Below are 26140 nucleotides of genomic sequence, written 5' to 3' on the forward strand. Positions count from 1 at the left end.
GATATTAATAAGAATAATAGGCGGTATAACCAGCCATATGCATGATAGTAGATAGAGCAAGCGGTATAACCGACCCTATACATGAAGAAGTAAATAATATAGAAAAGATATACAAAATAAACTTCTTCATTAAAAATATAATAACTACAAGGAGACTAATCCTCAAAGGAGTTGGAAGCAGAAGACATGAAATGAAGATTTACAAAGCGAGGAGGACTGGAGTGGAGTGGTTTGGGCGAGAGAGGAAGAGGCTTCATATGAAAAATTCTAAATGTCTTTCTTCCTTCGCGAACCCCTTTATATAGATACTAGAACAGTACAACACAATAATCCTAATTATACATGAACAGCTTCAACCGATACTAAAAATAAGAACAGTATCAGCCGACACTAAAAACAAACTTACACAGTACAAGACACGTGAACTAATAAGTACAAAGTCATTTGTTGTTTTCCTTAACAATAATCTGACATGAATAATAATCTTCTGGAATCACATATTCTAGGAATCATAATTTTCTAATTCCAGGTCAAACGGATCTTGAGAATCCATGTAGGGTGAGTAATCTGGAGAAGGAGAGGCAACTAAGTTACCCTGAGAATGAGAGGCCTGTTGAGAAGGAGAGGCCTGATGGGTTGGTGATAATGCGGGTTGCTGTAATGGAGATAATCTGGCGAGATGTTGTGCTTCTTCTTCATCGTCACTATCTGAAACTTGTGACATTACTTCGGCTACTTTTTTCAAATCCTTATTGTTGGTAATGGATGCTAATTGCGCTTGAAATCTGCTCCGTTGGACTAGAACTTCAGGAGTCTTGATAACTTTTGAAAACATTTTTAAGACATGATCGTAATTGTATTTTTCCCACCATTTGACAGAAACTTGGCGAGCTAGAAACATAATAGTTTTGAGAGAGGGATGAGGTTTGATAACATATTCTCATTTTATAATCCAATTTAACTTTGTTTTGAGGAAGAAAAGAAGGAGTGGTGAACAATGGTTTAATGCTAGTGGACTGTCATTTTGTGAGGTAAAAATTTGAAGACTTTCCTGGATGGAAGGAGAAAGGAGAAGAGGTTCAGGTCTATAATATTCCCACCATAGTGAAAACCATTTTGGGAGTGTGTTAATTTCTTGTAATTTGCCAAAATGAAGAAACCACGAATGACGTAAATTTTTATTTTGATTTAGGAACATTTTCGTCCATGCTTTCTGATAATCATAATAATCGTAATAAGGCAGATCATAAGGATGAGAAAACTTTTTTGTTAAATATGGATTTTTTTCCCATTGTTCCAAAGTGAGAACCTGTTTAATGGTAACTTTATGAAAAATAATAATTGAAGATACAGGTGGAGAAGGTTGAGTTTGAAGAGAACAAGGAATTTTAGAGAGAATAATTGAGTCCGTGTCTACTAATATGAATTCATGAAAATGCTGGATTTTCATAATATTTTGTAGAACATAATGCCAATCTGGTAAAAGAAAGGCATCAAGTAATTTTTAGGGCTCAGACAGGTGTTGAATTTCAGATTCGATGGGGAAGACTAAGTGCCAATGAGATTTGATGATAATGAGAGATGAAGAATGCCGAGATAGTAATGGATGATTAATAATTTGGGAAGGAAAAGAGGAAGAAAGAGAAACAGCTTTAGAGTAGGTTGGTAATTTTGGAGAGGCTAATGGTGAAGATGAATTGTAAGATGGTCTAATGTTTTGTGGTAATGATTCCAATACAGTATATGATCTTGGAATTGCAGAACGATAGGGTGAAGGATAGAGAGGAGATGGTGGCCGTGCGTATGAAGATTTAGATTTTACCTTTGACTTTGAAGTTGACATGATTTTTCCTGTAAGAATTCTCGGGATAGAAAATTAGGAAGAAAATTAGATTCTCCTTTAATATGTTCAATATCAAAATAAAAAATACATATTATAGCTTGCCATCTAGCAAATATTTGTTTAGCAGTCAGGTTTTTCACATCTTTAATCAAAACTTCCTTGTCTGATTTACAATCTATTCTAAGTAAAGACTTTTGGTTCAACAAATCATCTTAAAATTTAGAAATACATAATACAAGAGCTAAAATTTCTTTTTTAATAGTACTATAAATCTTTTGGACAGGATTCCAACATCCTGAATGAAATCAGACAATCTATTCCTAATCAGTTGATAATTTTTGTTTCATAATTCCTCCATAACCAATATCACAGGCATCTGTTTCAATAATTTTTAAAGTATGAGGAGATTGGAGTCCTAAGCATGGTAATTTCTTAACATGAGCCTTATTTTGTTTTATAATATTTGTATATTTTTCTGTCCATGAGAGTCGATTCTTTTCTAATCTTTTAAATAATAGTTTACATAATGGCCTAAAAAATTGATAAAAGTCTACAACATAATTGAGGCTTCTTAAAAATCTTTGTAGTTGTTGCTTATCTTTTATTTCATCTGGAAATTTATCAGCAAATTCTATTGCTCTGCTAATTGGTGTAATAGTTCATTGATAAATTTCATGTCCAAGAAATCTAATTTTGTCTTCAAAATAATTTTATTTTTGGTGATGAAACAACTAATCCATTTTGTTTGATAATTTGAACAAAAATATTTAAATGTTTCCAATGTTGTTCAATAGATGAAAAAAATATTAATACACCATCTATATAAACTATTGAACAATGAGACAAAGAGGTAAATATCTCATTCATTATATTTTGAAATTCACTAGGAGTATTTTTTAATCCAAAAAGCATAACGTTCCATTCAAAATGTCTAAAGGGAACTGTGAATGCTGTCTTTCAACTATCTTTTTTAGCAATTTGAATTTGCCAAAACCCACTTTTCATGTCAAATTTTGAAAATACCGTAGCAGTATATAGTCAGGATAATAAATCTTTTTTATTAGGAATTGAGTATCTAATCCATTGTAATACCTTATTTAAAATTTTATAATTAATGACTAGATGATGAACTCCTCTTTCTAATTCTGCCTGTTTTTAACATAAAAGGCAGCACAACTCCATGGTGATTTACTTTTTCTTATTAATCTTCTTGTTCTTAAATCATTAGTTTCTTTTTTACAGTATTCTAATAATTCATTATTCATTTCAATATGTCTAGCCTTAGTTGGAATATTTTTCTTAGAAAATTCTTTTTCATAGGTTATTTCAACTATATGTTGTTTTTTGTTCCAGAAGGCATTAGACAGATTAGAGCATACTTCATTTTCAATTTTAGTTTTAAAATTATCAATTTTTTGAGTTAATAACAGGTCTTTTAATTGTTCTTGAATTCTTTTATATTTTAATTCTATTTTTTGTTAAAAAATTAATTTCTCTGGTTAATGAAACTTTCTTTAAAGAGTTAATTTCTTTTAATACTGGGAGAAATAAGAATTTAAATTGAATTTCTTGTCCAAGTATTTTAGTAGAGATTCTTTTTCCTGTTACAGAGAAATGGTAGAATAAGGCAAGGAAATGATTTCCTAATATTACTTTAGTATTAATATTTTTTACTAAGATAAATGTTGTTTTAAAATAAATTCCATTATTACAAATATGTGCATTAGATAATTTATAATTTATATTTAATTTTTTTCCATTAGCTTGAGATAATATTTTTTTTGTTCTTTCAAAATATTTAGATGATATTAAGCCTTCTTGTATACAATTTAAATATGTTCATGTATCTAATAAGACAATTGTAGTGAAAGAAAGTTCTTAATTAATTGAAACTGTTACTTTAACATACCATTTTTGAAAATTTATCTTATCAATGATATTAATGAAATTATTTGTTTCATCTTTTATAACTAATGTTAATCACTCTCCTTGTTCTTTACTATGTTCTTTATCATGAAAATTATTTCTGTTTTTCTCTATTTTTAATAATATAATTTCTTGTAATAACTGTTCATTTGAAACTTCTAATTTAAGATTGGATGTTTTCAAATTTCTAATCTCTTTTTTTTATCTCATTAATGTTGTATATCTTGTATCGTAATTTTTTGTTTGTCTGTTTTAAACCTTCTTATTATTTCTGAAAAATTATAAGGTGTCGGAGATAACATTACTGAAGTGTTTTGATTATTAAAATTATCTTTTAACTTTTTTAAGTAATCTTTTCTTTCTTGAGGGTTGCTAATTTTGTCTATTAATTCTAATATGATGTCTTCTTGTTTTGAAAGTACATTAATGGTTTTATTACAAATACAATTATCCTTATCTAGACAATTACAAATCTGTACTTTATCTTCTTCAGATTCACTATCAGAAGATTACTTTGAAAAAACTTGATTTTTTTAATTGATAGATTTTTTCTTCTTCTGAAGAACTATCTTCCTATTCACTTGAATGTATTATAAAAATGTCTAATAATTTTTCTTCTAATGGATCAGATATATCTAGTTCATTAATATGTTGTTTGACTTTACAATTTGATTTATAATGTCTAACTTTTCCACATTTGTAACAAACAATTTGTTTTTTTTTTATTAGTCTTTTTAGGACTTTTTAGTGGTTTATAGTGTCTTCCATCTCTTAAACAGAGTAATATTGAGGTGTTTAATCCACTTCTAGTAAGTGGTTATATAGCTACTTATACTAGTCCAATATGTATGAAAGAATATTTATGTTATTTGTGATGTTTAATTGCTTCTTTTGTTAATAGTTGTAACGATTCATAATTTTTATTTAAACTAACGATTTTTCCTACTGTTTTAATTGTATAATTTGTAAGAAATGATAATTTAGAAGAAAAAATAGAATATTTTTATATTTGGTTTTTTGGAACATTAGGAATTGTCCAGTCTTGTAGATTTTTTTCTATATTTATTATATTGTAATCTTCTTGATTGATGTTATCAAGTTCTATGGGGATACTAGTAGTGGATTCATTAGGTTTAAATAAAGAATTCATTGAGATGAGTTTTTAAACAAAGATTTCTTATATCCAAAGAGAAATAAGTAAATTAAAAACTTGAGGGAATACCACCGGGAACACCCTTAAAGCCTTCTAGTATGAATGGGCTGACTATCGGTTTTTCATGGCTTACCAATACAAGTTTCCCAATATACTTCATTCACTTTTGTTATGAGTTATCTTTGTAAAAAATCTGTATCAGTGATTTCTTACTCTTTTTTTATTTTTTTATTTTTTTGTAAAGCAGGAATCCTCAAATGATTTCTTACACTTTGAATTTCGTTTCTTAGGAAGTTGCAGTCAGCTTCATATAATTCTATTGCTGCTTGTCTACTCTAATATACTTGATATTCTTATGAAGATGCAATCAGCTTCATATAATTCTGTTGCTGCTTATCTATTCTGATATACATGATATTTAGACATCATTTATGTATAATCTTGTCTAATCAATTGTTATTTTCTCTTAAGATCCTTTATGTTATTCATCAAGATTTCTAATTCAAGTCTTAAATTATAATCTAGATATTTTAACTCATATGAATCACGAAAATCAGTATTATGAGCATAATAATTATCCATAATAAAATATATAATTCAAAGTTAAACAGCAAGGAAAAATAGCAATATAAAAGGCAAAATAATAAAATATAACAATATAATCACCTAAATGGTTTAATTATATAATAAGTCTATTTTATGAAACCATTTTTCACTGTTATTTAATACATTTAAACACAATACAATTTTCTACTAAATTATAAAATGTTATTAGTATTAAATTATTGTTAGATTATAATAGTAGTTTAATGAGGATTTGAATTTTAAATATGATTAAGTTTAATTATCAAAACCAATTTTTGTTGTTATTTTGTCAAATTTGATAAAATTATTATATTACCGTTATAACTAGAAAATAAAGAAATATATTAAGAATATTTAAATGATATTAGTATTTATTAGATTTCTTGTAAGATTGAATAATTATGTTAATTATAAGAAAGTAAACCTATTTTAGAATTGAGGTTTTCACGACTTATTTTAATATAATTGAATATAGCCCAAATATTATACTACATTATAATTTGAAAGTGAAAATATGTTATTAGTATTTAAATAATTTATGATTTTAGCATTCATTGATTTTCATATTAAACGGAATATTTATTTGATTATTTTGTATGAATTTAATTAAGTGGGATATTAGGATATGTTTTCTAGACAGATTTAATGATGTTTAATACTTGTATAGGTGATGAGCTACGATGTGAAATTTCAAAAGTAACGCAACGAAGTAAGTAACTTGATCATAAATTAGGATCATCACATGTCAGTCTAGATAAATTATTATAAAATTCAGTTCTTTGGTAGCCACTTTTTATGTACCATGCATGTCATGATATATGCAAATATGTCATCCAACATTGCACACGATCATGTTATTCCGCTTCATGTTCAGATTCAGAAATTATAATTATGTACATATTATGTCATGCATCTCACGTCGTATAAGACATTTAGGTTTTATTAAGTTCAAATGCAAGATAAAATCATATCAGTTTAATCAGATGGTCATTTAGATGCATGGTACCAATACAGATTCAGGGTGGATGTGCAAGTGACGGACTCAAGTGTGGTCCACTGTAGTAGACCAGAATACTACCTCAACGACTCCCTTTGTGGCTGCCGAATGTGGGGTAGGTGTACAATCTTGCGCATAGGGTTAAGTGTGTTGGCTAGTCAGATAAATAAGACCAGTCAGTTAATTCAGATAAATTAAGACACGTCATGCATAACATAAGCATCAGTATGATCAGTCATAATTTTAAGCTCTTAGAATGAAAACTTTTATGAAAATTTTATGTTTATTATGTAAGTTGTGATGAGTTTCTTACTGAGCTTTTTGACTCATTTGAGTTTTATTTCATATTTTTAACCACCCAAGTGAGGATGGTGATCAGTATGAGCAGTTGGGTCAAGTTTAGAAGGAGTAGACTATGAACTTAGTGACTTTATTGTGTTAATGTCTTTTTTATTTCAACTGGTTTGGGAATTATGGTTATGTCTTGCTTAAGACATGTTTTATTTTATGAACTCCTTTATGTGATAAAAAATATTTTATTTAATTATGCAAGTCTCTTGCCTGGTTATATTTATGTGAGCACGTGACATCCCTAGCCTACAGGAATGAGGACTGTTATAGAACGAACTTTCAAAATTTGAAGTTGCACAAAGGATTAGAAGGTGTTGTTGTGGCGCCCCCGACCCCCATGTAAGGAAAACACGGGAATCGAGACGCCGGGATGATGACAAACGGTCACACATCCCAACGAAGTGCCAGTGTGTGTACATGCAACGGTGTACAAAAACAACGCAGCGGATTAGTCAACTAAGTACCAGAATTTAAATACAAGTAAACATCAGTAAAGTTTTAAAAACAGTTATACAGTCATCCAAAATAAAGTTAACACATGTCCCAAAAATACAAAAGGGTAAAATAAATAACAAGCTAGTGATCCCAGATCACTCCTCGGGTGGAGCCGTCTCCTCAGGCTCACCCTCCTCCTCCTCATCTGCATCAAAATCTGCGTTACCACAGAATGGTACCGCAGGTAAGTATAACCCAAAAATATACTCAGGAATATAAAATGCATTAATACCACCAACATGCATGCATATGAAGAAATATGCATTTTCCTCAAAATATCATTTTCCCCGAAAATGATTAATTTATCAACACACGCCAAAATCCCATTTGGCCCAAAAATAATCCGTAAAACATTTTCCCAGAAAATGAATTACACAAAATCCAACACACACTATTTTCCCAGAAAATAGCCAATTAATCCGTTATTACCCTATGCACCATGGCCTCCCCTAGGGACCATCCGCACGTCCTGGCTTCGTAGCGATGCCCAGTTCCGCGCCCAGCGCGTACATGGCCAGACATCCTCTAGTCCCCGCCAGCAGAAGGACCACGGAGTCGGCACGAATCACTCGTCCGATCCCATTGCCGCCCAGCGACAATCCAGGGGACGTTACTCAGTTTATTCCGCTCCCGAGTAACCAGAGAAGCTCCACCGAGATAATGCCCCATCTCGGCTTGGGGTCGTGATACGCACGCACCCAAATTCCATTCTCACATGAAAACCCAGTTTTCATAAACACATGAACATGAATGCAATACACGAAAACCCAGTTTTCTTTACAAACATGATCATGCATGAAATAATGATATGCACATGTACCAACCAATCCAAAATCCATCAATAACCAATAACCAATCCGATCCAAAATCCATCAATAACCAATAACCAATCCAATCCAACTAAACCAACATCTCCAATCACGAATCCATCCGACCCCCGTACTCCTCGGACTCAGTCCGGCATGCCAAAAAAATACAGTGAAATGGGTTAGTGCAAAAATACATAAAATTCATGAGAACTCTTTGGAGAAATACTTACAGCGCTATATGATAATTTCCGGAGGATCACGAAGCTGAAAAAGGCGACGTTTGAGCAACACCACAGTGTAAAATACACTGTGGCCGTGGGTCACAAATACACACTTTTCAACGAAGACAAACGAAGACCCAAAAATGGTAGGGTAGAGCCTAGAGAGGTCGGTGAAGCCAATGGTGGTGGTGGTTTGCCGTGGGTGGCGGCGCAAAGGGTGGTTTTAGGCCAAAAATGCCGAAATCGGAGATGGACTTGGTGGGGCTTCACCGGTGACGGATCGGAGCCGGGGTTGGGTCCAAAGGATTGCCAAGAGGTCGGGGATGAAGTGGTAGGAAGATGGTGGCCGGAGGTGGAGCGACGGCGGCGCTGGAGCGAAAGTGGTGCCGCGGCTTTGTGGGCTTCGTGGGGGCTAACGGTGGCATGAACGGCGGTGATATTGGTGGGGTAGGATGGCCGGCAGCTGAGGAATGCAAGGGACCGGGCGGTGTCGACCACCGCCGACGGACGGCGGCGCTGGGAGGGGACGAAGGATCGGGCGGAGGAGAGGGGAGAGAGAGTCCGTGCGCGGGAGAAGAAAGAAGCCGAAGGAAAATAAGGGAAAAAGAAAAAAAGGAAGGAAAAGAAAAGGAGAGGAAAGAAAAAGAGGGAAAAAGAAATGAGGTCCAATCCTCATAACTTGGGTCACGAAAATGATCCAACAGAAATGATTTTAAACCCATAAGTTAAATAAAATAATTTAAACGTAATGGTAAAGTCAAATTGAAATAATTAAATCTCACAGTAATTAATTTAAATATGAAAAGTAATTTAAATGCACAACAATAAATAAATATTAAGAAAGCACATAAAAATTAATTTTCACCAAATTAAAAATCCTAAAAAATAACCCAATTAAAATCCACTAATTTTAAAATAAGAGAATAAATTTTGAATCCATAAAAATAATCCTTCAATAAAAATACACTAAAATACGGGGTGTTACAGTTGTATGCGAGTTACTTATTATAAGGAGAAATGACAATTTGGTGGAGTGCCAAGAGGCAATTGCTTGTCATGGAAGGGGATCCATGGAGGCCATTACTCGGGAAAGGTTTAAGGACGCTTAGCCTCAATGTAGGAATTAAGGGCAACACACTACGATAAACTAAAAGACCAACAGAGGAAGGACTCAAAGTTGTTGGAGATTTAGACATATGGTGAGAAAAGCAAAGGATCCCTTGCATTTTAGTATGGCCGAATGGGGAACCTTGTTTTATAAAGGATGAAGAGTGGTTCCTGCAAATTTGGAAATTAAGGGAAGGATACTCGTAGATGCCCATTCATTGCCATATTTGATACACCGAGGAAGCAAGAAGATGTATTGGGATCTAAAGAAGAATTTTTGGTGGGAAGGAATGAGGCAGGACATCACCCACTTCATTGAAAGGTGCGTCCCATGTAGGCAGGTGGAAGCCGAACATCAAAGATCTGTTGAGAGTTTACAACCCTTACCAATCCCAAAGTGGACATGGGATGATATAGCTATGGACCTTGTGTTCAGGTTACCTCGAACTCTTAGTAGTAAGAATGTGATTTGGGTGATGATAGATAGATTGAGCAAGAGCACCCATTTTCTTCCAGTCACTACTACAGATGTTTTAGGGAAGTTAGCTCGATTGTACATTAAACAGATAGTTAGGCTTCATAGTGTGCCTAAAACCATAGTGTCAGATCAGTTTACAGAAAATAATGAGCACTAAGTTAAGATTTAGTGATGCATACCATCCGCACACCGATGGATAGTTGGAAAGGACAATTCAAACATTGGAAGATACATTAAGAGCTTGTATATTGGATTTAAAGGGCTTGTAGGAGAACCATTTCCCACTTATTGAATTTGCCTACAACAACAGTTTTTGGGCAACCATCCAAATGGCCCTATACAAAGCCTTGTAGGGAATGAAGTGTAGGTCATCTTTGTGTTGAGATAAAGTTGGAGAAGATAAGCTCATAGGGCTAGAGATAATACGAGAGATGAGAGAGAAAGTCAAGCTGACACGAGAGAAGGTGACCACACAAAGTAGGCAGAAGAGCTATACCAATATAAGGAGAAGTGAATTGCCCTTCGAGGAATATGATTTTGTGTACCTTAAGGTGTTGCCTATAAAAGGAGTGAAGAAGTTTGGGTGGAAAGGAAAGCTGAGCCCAAGATATGTTGGGCCCTATCAAATATTGCAAAGGGTAGGCCCAATGGCAAACAGAGTGGCGCTACCAAGAGAATACAATGGGGTGCATGACATATTTCATGTCTCTTCATTAAGAAAGAGATTTAGGAACCAACAACATCAAATAATTAGTATAAATCAGGTTTAATTGCAACCAAATCTCAAGTATAAGGGAGAGACCAGTACAAATCATAGACTAGAAAGAATAAAGGTTACGGTTAAAAACCATATCCTTGGTGAAAGTGTGTAATGGGGAAGCTCAGGGAACGAGATGTTCAATTGGAAAAGTGAGAAGGTCATGAGGGAGCAGTTCCCCTACTTATTAGAGCCACAATAATTGAACCAGAATGCATTTAGTAAGGATAATTTGATCATTTCGAAGGTAGGGACGCAGCTATAAATAACCTTTGCACTCCCCATTCCAGTAGAAACTCCTAGAACTTCTAAACATTCATCATGATGAAAGAGAAGAAGACCCTGAGAAAGGTAGCCACGTCGCTGAAAATAATTTGACGATTTATGGAAAAACGGTGTGATGCAACAAGGTTGGAGGAGGAACATCAATGAGACGAGGAGGAATGTCGATGGGACAAAGAGGATCACCAGAGGGGTAGGGCCCTGATGACAGAAATGTTGAATCACAATGTTGATGCTATGAGGCAATAAGGAAGAAAACAAATGATCCAAGAATGTGAGTCTCAAGAGGAGGGCGGAGGTGAGGTCTGACTAAGGGTGTAACCGGTCCAGTTCGGTCTGGTTTTGGACATATTTTAGAACCAAACCAGTATATACCACTTTTGAGATTTGAAGAACCAACACCTTACTGGTTATACCCCTAAAACAGTACTTCTAGTTTTATCGGTTCCGGTCCGATTTTTCTAGTATATTATATATATAGTATATATAATATTGTATATATATTTTAGTATATTATAATATATATTGTAATTATATTATAGACTATAGTGATAATATGTAGTTATCTATATAGGATTTTAAATTTTAATTTTATATTAATTAGTAATTTATCATATAATACAAAATTACTTTATATATTATTTATAAAAATTATATAAAATATATAAAATCATATAAAAAAATATTTTATACAATATAAAAAATTAAAAAATATATATATATAAGCCAGTTCGGTCTGGTGTTAGAAAAGGAAAAATCAGAATCAGATCGATTTAGACCAGTTTTGAGAAAAATCGAACCAGTACCGGACACAACCCATCGGTTCGTTCCTGTTTACTAGTTCACCGATTTTTTTTCACCCCTAGGTCTCACTGATGCCCCTTGAGGACAAATCTGGCAGGGGAGCTAAAATGCAGGAGAGCAATAGGGGCAAGTGCTATGGAAACAACCAACAAAGAATATTAAGGGAGGAAACCCTTGATCTAGTGGCGGGTGTTGAGGGTTGAAGGGTGGACGAAAGATTGAGTGTGCTACCACCCTGACCAGGGTCGATAGAGATAGGTTAAGAATGCTCCACCTGAAGCACATTCCTCTCAATTCCACAGTGAGGGATAGTCCTCACAAAATTTCGAGGACAAAGCTTCCTACTAAGGAGGGGAAAGATGTGAGGACCCTGCTAAATCATGGGAAGAGATCCCCTACCGTAGGCAAAATATTGGTGACAAGGAGTCAGCTGGGAAAGCAACAAGTAATTGGTCAAAAAGTAAGGCGAGCGGCACATTGTAGAGATCCTAAAAGATGTGGGACATCACAGGGCAACAAAGTATGGTTCACTAGACATTAGGCGAGCAAATGATGTGCTAACTGTATAAGGGCAAACAACAAGCAAGGACAAACTTGATGTAGACATGGGAGCTCTTTGAGATAACACGAAGGTTCTCAGAGGGCAGAGGTGTCATACCTAGAGGCCCATACTCCATCAGCGACGTCACATCTGGAGTAAGCTTGCGGAAGAAAGATTACAGACTTGCAAGCCATATCGTCTGATTTTAGAGGTATGACTTAGCTTTAAGTGGGAGATTCTTACTATGGAAATGATTGTAGGATTGGACCCAAGGCAAGCTATAGGAATGTGCATGCCTTGTCCCATCAGTCACTCAATCTACCATTCTTCAAGTCTAGAGGGCAAATGGATGGTTGTAATCGAAGGTCTCTCATTCAAATATATCAGAAGTCAGAAGAATGTCAAGACTGTGACTGACATTACCGCCGTATAATAAGTTCTTGGACATGAGTCAACATCTCACTTTTGAGATTGTAAAATGTTTACTCTTTCTTCTTGTCAAAGTCATTGAGAAAGCGACTTCAGAGCCTCACAATGGAAGGATTCGCACCAGCAAAATCGTAGTATTAGACATATTGTTCAGGTGGTTTAGCTCCTACAACCATACTGAGAATGTGAGGTAAATGTTTGTGAGTGTGTTCAAGGTTTTCATATTTTGTATCTCATTTATTTCTTACATAAAAGTGCATTCTTTCTCCACTATATTTATTGGCTATCTTTACGTTGTGATTTTGAGACGTGATTTGAGATGATGTGATTCCAAGTGTCATGTCTTACTGTGTGCCTAATAATCATGGATGGGTTGAGGAGTCCTTGGGCCATTCCTACGGCATGTTGCCATGAATTTCATACGGATAGAGGGATTCCTCGTGATGATCGGGGTGGAACGTCTTTGTATTAACCTCACTTTATAACATGGGTAGATAGAGTCATTGGGTTGATCATGTGTGGTGTCCTTTATTATGTGTTGATCGGGTAAAATGATTCCTCGAGTCAGATGGGTTGGGTGATTTCCAGTCAGTTTGTTTTGGTGAATGAGTTCACACATTGACCAGGTAGAGACATTCTCCATGTCGAATGGGCGGAGTGATTCCCCGTTGTTACTTATGTGGTGAGCTCTTGTGGATTTTGTGTTTTGATAAGAGGGTGATAGCTCGCCATGATAATGACTATGCATAAATGCAATTTGCTCAGAAGATGATTCCTCACCATGACTATGAATACATGTGTTTCTGCCTAGAGGGTGATACCTCGCCATGCATAAAAATGTGTTCTTAGATTTATTTACATGAAACGGTGCATGCATATTCATTGCTATTGTCTCTCATTATTAGTATTGTCATGGATTTTAACTTCTTGGAAATATCACAATGGTGGTCCAACTTGCAATTTAGTTCATCGGAGCTGTAGAACTTGAGAGACAGGTTTAGCTCAGGAGAATTATCCCGAGCAAAGAAATACTAGCCCAATCTGAGGAGTACCTGGAGGCCTGTCTCCGATTAGTGTTTATTTTAATTAGGCCATCAACGGACTAGTTATGGTTTGTAATGTTTTGATGTACGCAACAAACCGATGACAGTGTAAAACGTTATTTGGGAATGAGTGATAATGACATATGAACATTTAGCATTAGTCTCTAACTAATCCATTTACATATTTCACGACGATTTATTTAACCTGGCGTGTGCTTATTGTAAGAATGCACGCTTCTCCCTAAATAGAGATTGGGGTGTTGCCAACTGCCTGGCACCACGGACCCTCGCTGGGTAGGTTACCAAGGGCACCACAAAATGTGATAAAAAACTTGGCTACTAGCATCATCAATGACTCAACCAAGGTTGTGTTCTTAGGGTTTAAAGTGTAAAATTTAAGTTAAAATAAATTTTCGTGTCATTAAAGCATATCTTTAAAATAAAAGTGAAAATGCTAATAGATTATAAAACTTAGGGTTTTGGCTGTGACAAATCCTTTTAGGGTTTTAAAGACCTAATGTGTGTCAAGTTATCATATAACTAAGAGTATGATATCTAACCTTGAAATTTGTCAAAAATAAGAAAAGCAAAGAGATTTACTAAATTTGGAGTTTGGTCCTGGGTAGGATTTGATGCTCTTGTGTGTGAAAATATGAAAATGGAATTTTGAAACTATACCTATTTGACCACTAGGGTGTACTAACACTTGAGATTATCAACTATTAGAAATAAGCATATATAAAAAGATGTAAGAAATAAGAAGAAAAATGGTAGAAAACGAGGCAAAATGTGAATTATATAACATTGGGGGATTAGATTGCAAATTATGAAAGTTAAGATTCCATACTAGGGTGAAAATCGACACAATCGGTTCAGTTCAGTTTCGGTCTAAAACCAAAACCGAACCGACTATTTCCTTACCTATTTAAAACTGGCTGATTAAGGGAGAGAAAATCGGTAGGTTCAATTTTGGCTAGTTTTTGGTCGGTTGTGGTGGCACGATGAGACAATGTTGGGATAATGGAGGTCGTGCTCAGAGAGAGAAAGAGAGAGAGAGAAAAGGGTGGCGCATTGCAATGAGAGAGAAAGACAGATGGGAGTGAGGTGCTGCATGTGTGAGAGAGATAGAGAGAGAGGTGCTATGTGAAATAGAGCAAAGAGAGACATCGTCGAAATGAGGAAGAGGGGAGGGGAAGACTAATAAAATCCTAATCCAAACGACGTCGTTTGGTATATTAAACCAACCAACGTCATCTCTTCTTATAATTTTTTTTTCTAAACCTTCGTTATAAAATGACGCCATTTGGTGTATAAAACCAAACAACTTCGTTGTTTTTTTTTAAAAAATCCTAGTGCTATAACAACCGTGTAACTTATTTAAGTTAAACGACGTCATTTTAGACAAGAATAAAATATATATATATTATTGGCCGGTTCGACGGTTCACATGCGGTCTAGATCAGGATCGAACCAATCAACGTTAGTTTCTAATGTTTTGGATTGCCGACCGCGATTGGTTCTCTACTGGTTTGAAAATCTGGAGGCCGGTTCACGTCGGTGACGACCGGTTTTGTCAGTTTCTGTACAAGCCTAGTCAATACTATAAATAAAAAACATACAAGGGAAAATCGGTAGATTGTAAAACATTAGGGATTTGTGAGCAAGACGTTAAGATTATACCTCTTACTAATTCGTTAAGTGAAAACTACGAAGAAAAGGAAAAAACTGGGAACTCACAAAGGAACTATGCGATCTGCAAGCGTAACCTATGGGAATATGGATGAGTTTGTTTGATTAAAATTTGAAATTGAAGGTTTTATAACCGGTTGCATATAATATGTTTTCTTGTCAGAACTTTTTATGAAATGAATTTGTTTATTGAATTGCCAAGATTGCTGAGTTTATCTCATTGTTCTGAATGAGTAATAAGAAAGAGACATGGCCACACGGCTGGAAAGATAAAAGAATCCTACAAAATTACTACTTATCTTAAAATTTGAAACCGATAGAAATGTATTGATTTAATTATTTGTATTGTATTCTTAACACTCTTCCTCATATTTAATTATTTATATTATATTTTTAACACTCCCCTTTATGTGTGAGATAGACTCTCTCTCAATAGGTGACCTAATACGTGAAATATTTAATTAAATGTGGTAGAATGTAGAATCGAGATTCGAATTCAGGACCTCTACTTTGATACCATATGAAATCACCACTTGTCCAAAAAACTTAAGCTGATGAGAATATATAGATTTATGAGTAATTCTACATACAACCGTGAAGTGCATAAACACAGTGTAATCGCTTTAAAAAAGAGTGGGATCCACTATTAAAAAATTAATTTTTTTCATGTGAATCCTATGTTTTAATCACTTTTTTCAAAACGATTACGCGGTGGTTGCATAATTCACGATTATAAATATTTTTTCTCTAAATTTAATTATTTATATTATATTCTTAAGGAATCCAAATGAAATTCCTCTAGCCAACTCTAGAGTGAATAAATTCGATAGTTAATCGTTGCATGTTTACTTCACAGTTATTTACTTCATATTAAATTCGACACTTCAATTTGAATATTCTTATAATTATGAAAAAAAAGTTATAAAGAAAAAATAAATTGAAAGTGAAAAAAACTAAATTATATATTGATGAATAGTGAAAAGGTATTTCATCAGGATGTGAAAGAATCAGATGCCAACATAAATAAATAAAGGTGGAAAAGTAAAATGGGTAGAGTGTGGCAAAACAATAAAATGGGGAAAGTGTTTACGTGAGGATGTGAGGGAATCATATGCCCTTTGTTGTGGGCCAAGGCCTTTAACACACACACACACACAGAGTATATGTGCATATATAACCTGACAAGAAGACCTCTGCATTTGCCTCACCGGGACAATATTCTTTTTTCATCTCTATCTGATTTTATTATGGCTTGCAAAATCCCTTTTAGAAAGGAAGAAAAAATGGCTGATCAGCTCACTGACGACCAGGTCTCTGAGTTGAGGGAGGCCTTCAGCCTCTTCGACAAGGACGGCGATGGTAGATTTTATTTTTTTGTTTGTTTCTTTAATTTTGTGTTTGAAGTCATATAGTCTTACCTAATTTATATATGTCTTCTGTTTGCAACAGACTAATTATTTCCTTTTTTTTTTTTGTTCGTTGATTGGTTTTGTGGGTGATGCCATGTTTACCGGTCATTAAGAGATCCTTGTTTGGTTTAATGTCTATATGGACTTCAAAGTGGATTTATGAAAGATAATAAATTGGTCTAAAAGCTTAGACAAGAGAGAGTTTGTGTATTTATGATATTTGCATGACTTTGTCATCTTATAAGCAGTTTGGATGTCTGTTATATATATGAAAACTGCTACAGACATAAAAAGATTATACAAAATAAACTCACAAACTGACATGACTTCATGTAATCTGTTAGATCTACTTTATAATAATTAATAAAATTAACTTTACAATCTGTCGTACTACATTAAACCACATCAGTTTGTGAGTTTATTTTTATTTTATTCTTTTATGGCTAAAGTATTTTCCTATATAATTACAATGGTAAATTTAGAAAGAGTTCTATGATACAATACTTGCTAGGTAGTTTAATATCCTGCTGAAATTAATGTTATATTATGATCTCAAATATCTTTGTATTTGCTAAAGGCTGTATCACTGCCAAAGAGCTTGGGAATGTGATGCGGTCACTAGGGCAGAATCCAACTGAACCGGAGTTGCAAGAGATGATAGATGAGGCTGATACTGATAACGATGGTACTATAAATTTCGTAGAATTCCTTGAGCTGATGGCCCGAGGGATGAAGGACGCCGCTTCGGAGGAGGAGCTAAGGGAGGCTTTCCGGGTGTTCGACAAAGACCAAGATGGCCTTATTTCTGAAGCTGAGCTGCGAAATGTTATGACAAATCTAGGTGAGAAGCTGACGAAAGAGGAAGTTGATGAGATGATTCGTGAGGTTGACATGGATGGTAATAACCACGTCGACTATGAGGAGTTTGCCAAAGTCATGATGGCCAAGTGAGGATCTATATTCAAAACTAAAACTACTTGAAAAACATAAAAAAGGGAACAAACATGGCAAATAAGCTGGTAGAAATTTTCTATTTTCCCTTGGGATATTTGCACTTGGCATTATTAGCTTTGTTTGCAGGTTGCTCATCTCTTATTGTTTGCATTATTTCTATCTTTGGTATCATGAATCTAGAACAAGAATATGAACTTGTCGGTAGTTGTATCATTCATAGTATGTTTGATAAAAAAAGGCCATTGGTTTTGATTTTCCTTTGCCCAAAAAGAGAATGTCTCAGGTTAGTTAGCTATGCGAGGTGTCGTCCTATTGCTTTCTCTGAATTTGTGAGTCGGAGTCCTTTCTTACTAATAGGATTAGACGGGGGTACCTAGAAAGTTACTTGGTTGACATTATATAGAGGTTGCTTCAAAACTTAGGCCTGGTTTGGTTTAACAAATTTTTGAAACTATTACATTTTATTTTATCTCATTTCATCTTATCTTAATATCTAAATATCATTTAAATACAAATATTTTTCAATTTTAAACTTTCAGTCTTTCAACTTTTTCATCCAATCATTATAACTTTTCCAAACTTCTAAACAAAATATAAAAACAATTCAACTTTTTCAAATTTTAAAATAAAATTATATTAAAAAATTATATTCTAACCTTCTTTTAGTTTTATAATTTTTTTATTCAAATTTTTCTATCTCATGTTCTAAAGAAAAATTCTTGGTGTCCCCATAATATCTCCCGACAGTGGGTCCTAATATTTTTTTTTTCTTACTTAATGATTAAGAAAATATTTTTTAATGATGTTGTGAATTTAAAAAAAAATATTTAAGGATATAAAAAAGATGTATGAAAGAAAATAAAAAAAAATAGGCCAAATGGCCTTGTCCGGACTGTAGAATTTGTCGATGACTGTAGCACCATCCTTTTCCAAAACCTTATAAAAATCTTAACTTCAATTATTTTATTACTATTTACAAATTATCTTACTACTATTCACAGATTTTTCATCTCATCTCATTTGTGTAATCAAACGAGATCTTAGACTCCGTTGGATTTCACATATGGTTTCATCTCATCTAATTTCATCTCAATATCTAAATATTATTTAAACACACATTTTAATTTCAAATATTAAATTTTTAACTTTTTCATTTAATCATTCATTTAATCATTACCAAATTATTACAACTTTATCAAGTTTTCAAACTAAACACAAAAAATAATTTAATTTTTTCAAATCTCAAAATAAAAATTATATTGAAAATTTATATTATAACAATATTAATTTTATAATATTTTTATTTAACTTTTTCTCTTTAATTTTTTAAAATCTCATAAAATATCATAACTCTCATTTCACTAATATTCATAACTTTTTTATTACTATTTATAGATTTTTTATCTCATCTAATTTCATGTATATAATCACACAACGCCGCTAATAAGTGATCTAGAAGATCTGAAGGAATATATCTTTTAAGAATTTCGTGCCAAACATAAAAGGTACAAAGATTATTCTCGATAGAGGCACAAGTAGAGTTTGTAGAATTAGATATATAGGTGCTAACAGTTTTATTTTTTATAAATATTTCATAATTTATTTTATAATAAATTAATATAATTGTACAGTTTAATTAAAATAATTTTAATATATTATATATAATTATTTTTTATTTTAAGCAGAATTATAAAATAGAATAATGCTATACACTATATTATTATTCTACTTTCATCATTTATTATCATTTATCTAATAGTAGTGATAAATGTGGTATATCTTATATAATGAGATGAAAGTAGAACGAGAGTGTGGTGTATAAAATTTTCTTATAAAATAATTAAAAAAAAATTATAGGTTTATCATAATAACACCTTTTTCAGAGAATCAGAATAACAAAAGTGCATCGGGAGTCAGGACGACGCGATGGAATATTTGTGTTTTTGTTTCAGGGGAACAGAAACTGATCAAAACTAAGGATGGAAAACTGAGCATGCACGGTTGCCTCAATCGTATGCCCAGTTTTGACAAACCATGGCCTTGGACAGAAAATCTGATTAGAAGAGGGGCTAAACCAATCTTTTAGAACCTTTTTGCTATCAAATCCTCCTGAAATTCAGAGCGATGGGAGTCGGGACGGACATCCTTCTTTGGTAGGTGTTATGAACCAATCTTTTTAGGATCTTTCTGTCTATGCTTTCTTTTCAATATGCAGATCATAGAGAGGGTAACATAACAAGGAAACCTAGAAGTTTCTTGTATTTTCCATATTCATAAAATGCAAAAGTATTTCTGATAATGAATTACAAAGTATTTATACTAAGGACAGATAGATCCCAAATTAAGAGACTATAAATGCTAAGATAAATTGTTTCTCTTCAGGTGAGAAAGTACTACCAGTTTGGATAATAAGCTTTTTCGATCCCCTTTATTGATAACTCCTGGCTGCTTTAAATAAGCAAGGCCATGTATAAACCGAAATAGAAAAGCAACTGAATACAAACCATGTAAAACAGAAAGCATAAACACACATACTACGGAAAAGGAAATCATGTAACTGAAAGTAAACGTGCAGCAACACTACGGAAAAGGAAATCATGCAACAGAAAAGTAAACATGCAGCTTGAAACTCTCTAACTGGTCACCACAGCTTTTGACCCAGTCCTACGCTGCATGCATGCCGCGCGCGTTCAAGCCTCACTCTCTGATACTTGGGTTCAGCTTTGGTTCCTCTTAGACTTGCGTGGCCTATCAATACTCCCTCCATTAAGTGGATCCTTGTCCTCAAGGTCTGCAGTTGGGAACATTTGCAGCAGCTTTTTCGTCTAGCCACTTGCTGGTGGACCTGGACCCGTTTGAAGGTCGTTCGCTGCTAGTATAGGTGCAGCTTCAAAAGTACCATATCGCCGATTTTGAACGAAACATCCTTCCTCAGTTGGTTGCTCTTCGATGACATCTTCACAGGTGATGTTGCCGCTGCCATTGTATCCTTCCAGCATGAGTAGCCGTGACCCTCGACACCGATGACTTGCAATAAAATGCTCATTACAATTAAAACATAGACCTTGAGCTCGCCTCTACTGCATTTCTTCCCAAGTAAGTCGTCGAACAGGAGCTGCAGGTGATGCCCGAGTTGTTGGCAGAAGAGCTAACGGGGCTCTCACCGGTGGTGGAGGATGCCCTAACATCATTTGTCTCGATAGTTGGTCATCTTTAATTCGTGCTAAGCCGATGGCTTCCTTTAAGGTCTGAGGCTTAAACATTCGGATACCATCAGCAATTTCAGCCTTCAAGCTGCCCATGAATGTCCCAACCAGAGCCTTTTGAGTCCATCCTCGTACCCGATTGCCCAAGCGTTCAAATTCTCACTGGTAATCATGTAGAGAGCCTGCCTGCATGATTATGGAAAGAGCTTCATCAAAATCTTCGCACTCCGAAGGCCCAAAGTGAGCCCAGAGTTCGTCTTCAAAATTTGCCCATGAGAGAATGCGTCCTTCTTCTCGGGCTGTCTTTCGGATCCACTGCCACCATTGGTTGACCTCTCCTTCCAAGTGGTAGGAGGCCAAGGAAACTTTCTGGGCTTCGGGAGTATTCTGGAACTCAAAAACTTGGTTCATACGATTGGACCACTCCGCCGAATCATCTCCTAAGAATCTAGGAAATTCAAGCTTTGCTATTTTAGAAGATACAATCAGCCGTCCCCCATCATGGCCTTCACAATATTGGTTACTGTGGTTTGGAGGCTCCTGGTTTGTGAGCAATACATCAGATAGGCGATTGAGGGTTTCTTCTAAATGACGAAGCCTGTCAGCCATGCCGAGCTCCATCCTGTGTAACCCATCATGCACTCCACTGAGCCCAACCTCCAACTGCTCAATACGCTCTTTATTAGTTCCCATAAATAACCTGGCCAATGATAGGTCCCAAATTAAGAGAGTATAAATGCTAAGATAAATGGCTCCATATGTCACTATTTTGTAGATATAACAAGTTTTAATAATTGCTATCAGATTTAAATTTAAAATTAATGCCTTATATGGGCATGTGTGAAGTTTTTAGTTATCATTCTTCCCCTCTCTCTATTTTTATTTTATTAGACTTATATATATTAACATATGTTATGTTCTTTGTAATGATTGTTTCTTATTCTCTACTATTATTACCTTGGAATTTAAACTACTATTAACTATATATTTCTCATACCAAAGTTCCTTGCTTTTATCATTAGGGTTTTACATTTATCTTAAGAGTTCCGCTGCTTACAAACCAGCGTGTAAATATATATACCGCCTATTGTGAAAAACCAAATTTAGTTAAAAAAATCAAAATACAAGTAATTTTTTAAATCACCTTTGAAATTGAGTATCATGCATGAAATGTTCTAGGACGTATTTGATGTCCCTAATTTAATCTGATTTCATTTTGCAGAAGAGATAAGAGGATGGGAGATCAGAGAAGCCCTAGCCCTAGTTTCCGAAGATTAGATCAACCTATCAAACTGACGTCCTCAAATGTAGAGGTCAGTGACCACAAGGGACGTTGTCTTTGTTGTATCCTCTAATTACCAGTGAAGTACTACTCCTGAATGGTCCAAGTTGTGTGGTACAAATGACTCAGGTATTTTTCGGCCTATGTATAAGAACAAAACTAAATAAATAAATAAATTGGACAATGACTATATATATATATCACGTAGTACGTACGTAGTATGTAAAGCTACTGGCGGCCTCTACTGATAATTAAGTCATAAAGTATTGCATCATTTGATTTCCTCTTTCTTTTCTGATTGGCATGGGAGTGTGAAGAAACGTTCTAGTTAAGATGAAGTTGATCATGCGGCAAAAGCTCTATTCATGTGCACACAAAACATACCATTTTTATGATTCAACTATTTGTGGCGCATTCTGTAAGCATTACAACATGACCTAGTTTGTTTTCACAACTCCTCTCAACTCATCTCATCTAATCATTAAATTTTTTTCAAATTTTCATATAAAATAAAATAAATAATTCAACTTTTTTAAATCTCAAAATAAAAATAATATTAAAAAATATATTCTAACAATATTTTATTCAACTTTTAACTTTAATATCAATTCATCTGCGAAAACAAACATAAGATCCATAGGGCATAGAGATTCTAAACACAATTCAAATAATTTATCCATTTAAGCGATCATAGATATAAAACCAAAGTCTAATAAAGCACAAGATTTTGGTCATGGAGTAAAATCTTTTGGATAACACTTCAAAATAAAAATCATTATGGGTGCTGATCAGCCACCACCTTTAAATATACTAAAGACGTAATTATTATAGTCAGTTTAGACACTCACAAAACTTTACCACTACTTCAAACCCGACTGGCAATCCTACGAGTGACCCACTTGAACTCTATATCAACCTCCCACGAGCGACTTTCATCCAATCTACTAAAACCCTAGCAACACGCCGGCAACCCAAAAACAAAATGATCAAAATATATATGAGTGATGGTCTATCTCACAATGAGTTTTCCCTCAAAACAAACAAATAGGATTTCTAAAATAATAACCAAGAGCTCTACAAAAGTCTCGTATCATAAGGCATAATCAGGCCAGTAAGGTTAACTTTAGGGTCTAGTTCGTATTGTTTAAATCAGATTTTCACTCAATCGAGATCATGTCTCATGTGATGTACGTCTTGCAAAATTTGCTTGACCTAGTAAACACTAGAATTTGAAAATCTTCCTCAAACATGATCTTGTAGATCATCCTTTGAGTCAACTTTCTAGCTTTGCTAAGCATATCATTTAGATGTTGTAATAAAAAGTAAAGGTTATTTTACTTTGGTTAGATTTTAATTTGCCGTATTTGCAATACTTGTTCCAACTTCATGAATTTAGGCTCTATCTGATATATTTACATCTCATTTGGACCTAGTTTTGTAACAAGAATGTTCCAACATTTTTTTCACATTAACAAAACTTATTGCACATCACTTTTGTTTGGATTCTTTTTTTTAACTACAGGTCTAGAAATTAGGATTCGGGTCCAAGTCTAAGGGCTATGCCAAAATGAGGGAATGAATCCCCTCACACGGGGAAAAATGTTGGCAACAAGGAGGTAGCTGGGTGGGCAACGTGCATCTGAAGTGGAAGCAAGGCGAGCAACACTTTGTAGAAAGCTTGGCAGCTGTGGCACAACATAGGGCAACGAAGGAAGACGAGCAATGAGCAGGGACAAGCCCGGTGCAAATTCGGGAGCACTCCAGGGCAATTCGAAGAAGCTTAAAGGGAACAAGTGTCGTACCCAAGGCCCATGCATTAAAGACATCACGTCATGAGTACGCTTGGGAATAAGGTATACAAACCTGCAAGCCATATCATCTGATCTCATAAGTATGTCCTAACTCCACACGGAAGACTCTCATAACGAGAAGGACAATGGGTTTGGTCCCAAGGCAAGTTGTAGAGACGTGCGAGCGTTGTCCGACCAGTCACTCGGTCTCTACGATTCTTCAAGTTCATAAGACAAATGGATGACCGTGATTTAAGGTCTCTCATTCAAGAAAGACAGAGGCCAGTGGAAACGTCAAGATCCGTCAGGACTATAACTGGCAATTATGTCGTATATAAGACAATAGAGGATAGTCAACATTTCACTTTAGAGATCATAAAGGATTTCAACACTTTTTTTTTCTTCTTTTCTATTCGAGGATTTCAAGGAGGCGGAAAACTCAAAGACTTCATCAACCAAGGGATTGGCACCGCCAGTGCAACTTAGTATTAGAATACTATTCAGGTAGGTTCACTCTTATGAAAATACTAGAAATGTGAGGTAAATGTTTTATGGGTATGTTCAGCATTTGCATATTCTACTTCTCATTTCTTTCTCTCATGAAAGTGCATACTTTTCTCATTATATTTATTAAGTACATTGATGATGTGAGTTCAAGACACTATGATTTGAAATGATGTGCTTTGTACTCATAAGATCGGGTTGAGGATTCCCTATAACATTCTTGAGCAGCATGTTACCATGAGTTTTTTACGGGTAGAGAGATTCTCCATGATGATTGGGGAGAATTTTTGTAGGGCTTGCATGATATCGTGGGTAGAAAGAGTCTCCATGTTGATCAAGCTGGGTGTTCTATGTGATGATATGGTAGAGGTGTTCCATGTGTTGATCAGGTAGAGAGGTTCTCCGTATCGAATGGGTGGAGTGGTTCCCCATTGTGTTTTGGTGAGTTTCACATTTTAACCAGGTAGAGAGATTCCACATGTCAAATGGATGGAGTTATTCCTCATACTTGGTGTTCTTTGAAGTGTTCTAGATATGTGTGTTTTGCTCATATGATGATTCATTGCCATGCTTATGAGCTTTGCTTAGAGGGTGATTCATGACTATGCTTATACGAGTTTTGCTCAGAGTGTGATTATTCACCATGCTTAAAATATGAGTATTCTTAACCTTATTTACATGAACTTGTGAATGATTATTCATCATCATTGTCCTCCGTTATTAGTACTATTATGAGTTTTAATTTATTGAGGTTTCATTAGAATCTCATTGTGGGACTACCATAGGAGGCATAGACTTTGATTGAGATGTAGCTAAGGAGAGTTACCCTGAAGAAGAAAGACCAGCTAGCCCAGCCAGACAATTAGCCACAAAGATCTATCTCCGTTTAAGTTTATGCTTTTGTAATTTAATATGTTTATTGTAATTAGATGATGAAAACTTTTATTGTTCAATATATTTTGATGTACGTGTGTTGAACTTGCAATGGTTTGTAACTATATTTGGGTAAGCAATGAAGTGATAGTGGCATATGAATATTATTATTATTAATAAATGAGTACTTGTACACTTCTTTGGTGCTAATTAGTCTCCTACTAATCCCCTTTACTCTTTTTGACTGTGATTCTTGTTATATGTGTGTGCTCTGCATACAAGCACCCTCACTGAAACGAAAGGGAAACAACTGACCAATTCACATCCTGGACACCAAAGTTCCTCGCTGGAGAACTACAGAGGACTGGGGGCGCCACAATAATCTTTCCCCCCCGGGGGTCTTGCGGGCCCCAAGGTGGTTTGCGAGCATGAGGGGCTTTCCATGTATGATATCTTTTCATAAAGAAATGGCTTGGCATCTATAGTCCAAAAGCTTTATAATCTCCCGTTTCTTCTTGGTTGCCATATGCCATGTTTTGTTAGCATTTTTTTACGTTCAAATTTCAGTCCAAAAATCTTTTAGTCTAAAATATTTTATATTCCTCATTCAAT

General features: G+C 34.7%; 1 protein-coding gene across 3 annotated transcripts; it reads left to right on the forward strand.

The window, feature by feature from the left end:
* Positions 1-16716: 16716 nt before the first annotated feature.
* Positions 16717-24664, forward strand: LOC108989713 (calmodulin-7-like). Of its 3 annotated transcripts, none has more exons than XR_001995882.2 (4): positions 16717-16869; positions 17497-17866; positions 22302-22490; positions 23884-24664. XR_001995882.2 is itself a non-coding variant. In XM_018963432.2 (3 exons), exons 1-3 carry the CDS (start codon positions 16758-16760, stop codon positions 22432-22434), a joined length of 615 nt encoding a protein of 204 aa, XP_018818977.1. In that variant the 5' UTR covers positions 16717-16757; the 3' UTR covers positions 22435-22600. The 3 variants fall into 3 exon arrangements, 1 of the variants encoding a protein (XP_018818977.1); XR_001995883.2 differs by lacking the exon at positions 23884-24664 and adding an exon at positions 19826-20026 and having other exon boundaries at positions 22302-22407; XM_018963432.2 differs by lacking the exon at positions 23884-24664 and having other exon boundaries at positions 22302-22600.
* The last annotated feature ends 1476 nt before the right edge of the window (positions 24665-26140 follow it).

This window comes from Juglans regia, chromosome 14 (assembly GCF_001411555.2).
Source record: "Juglans regia cultivar Chandler chromosome 14, Walnut 2.0, whole genome shotgun sequence".
Lineage (NCBI taxonomy): Eukaryota > Viridiplantae > Streptophyta > Magnoliopsida > Fagales > Juglandaceae > Juglans > Juglans regia.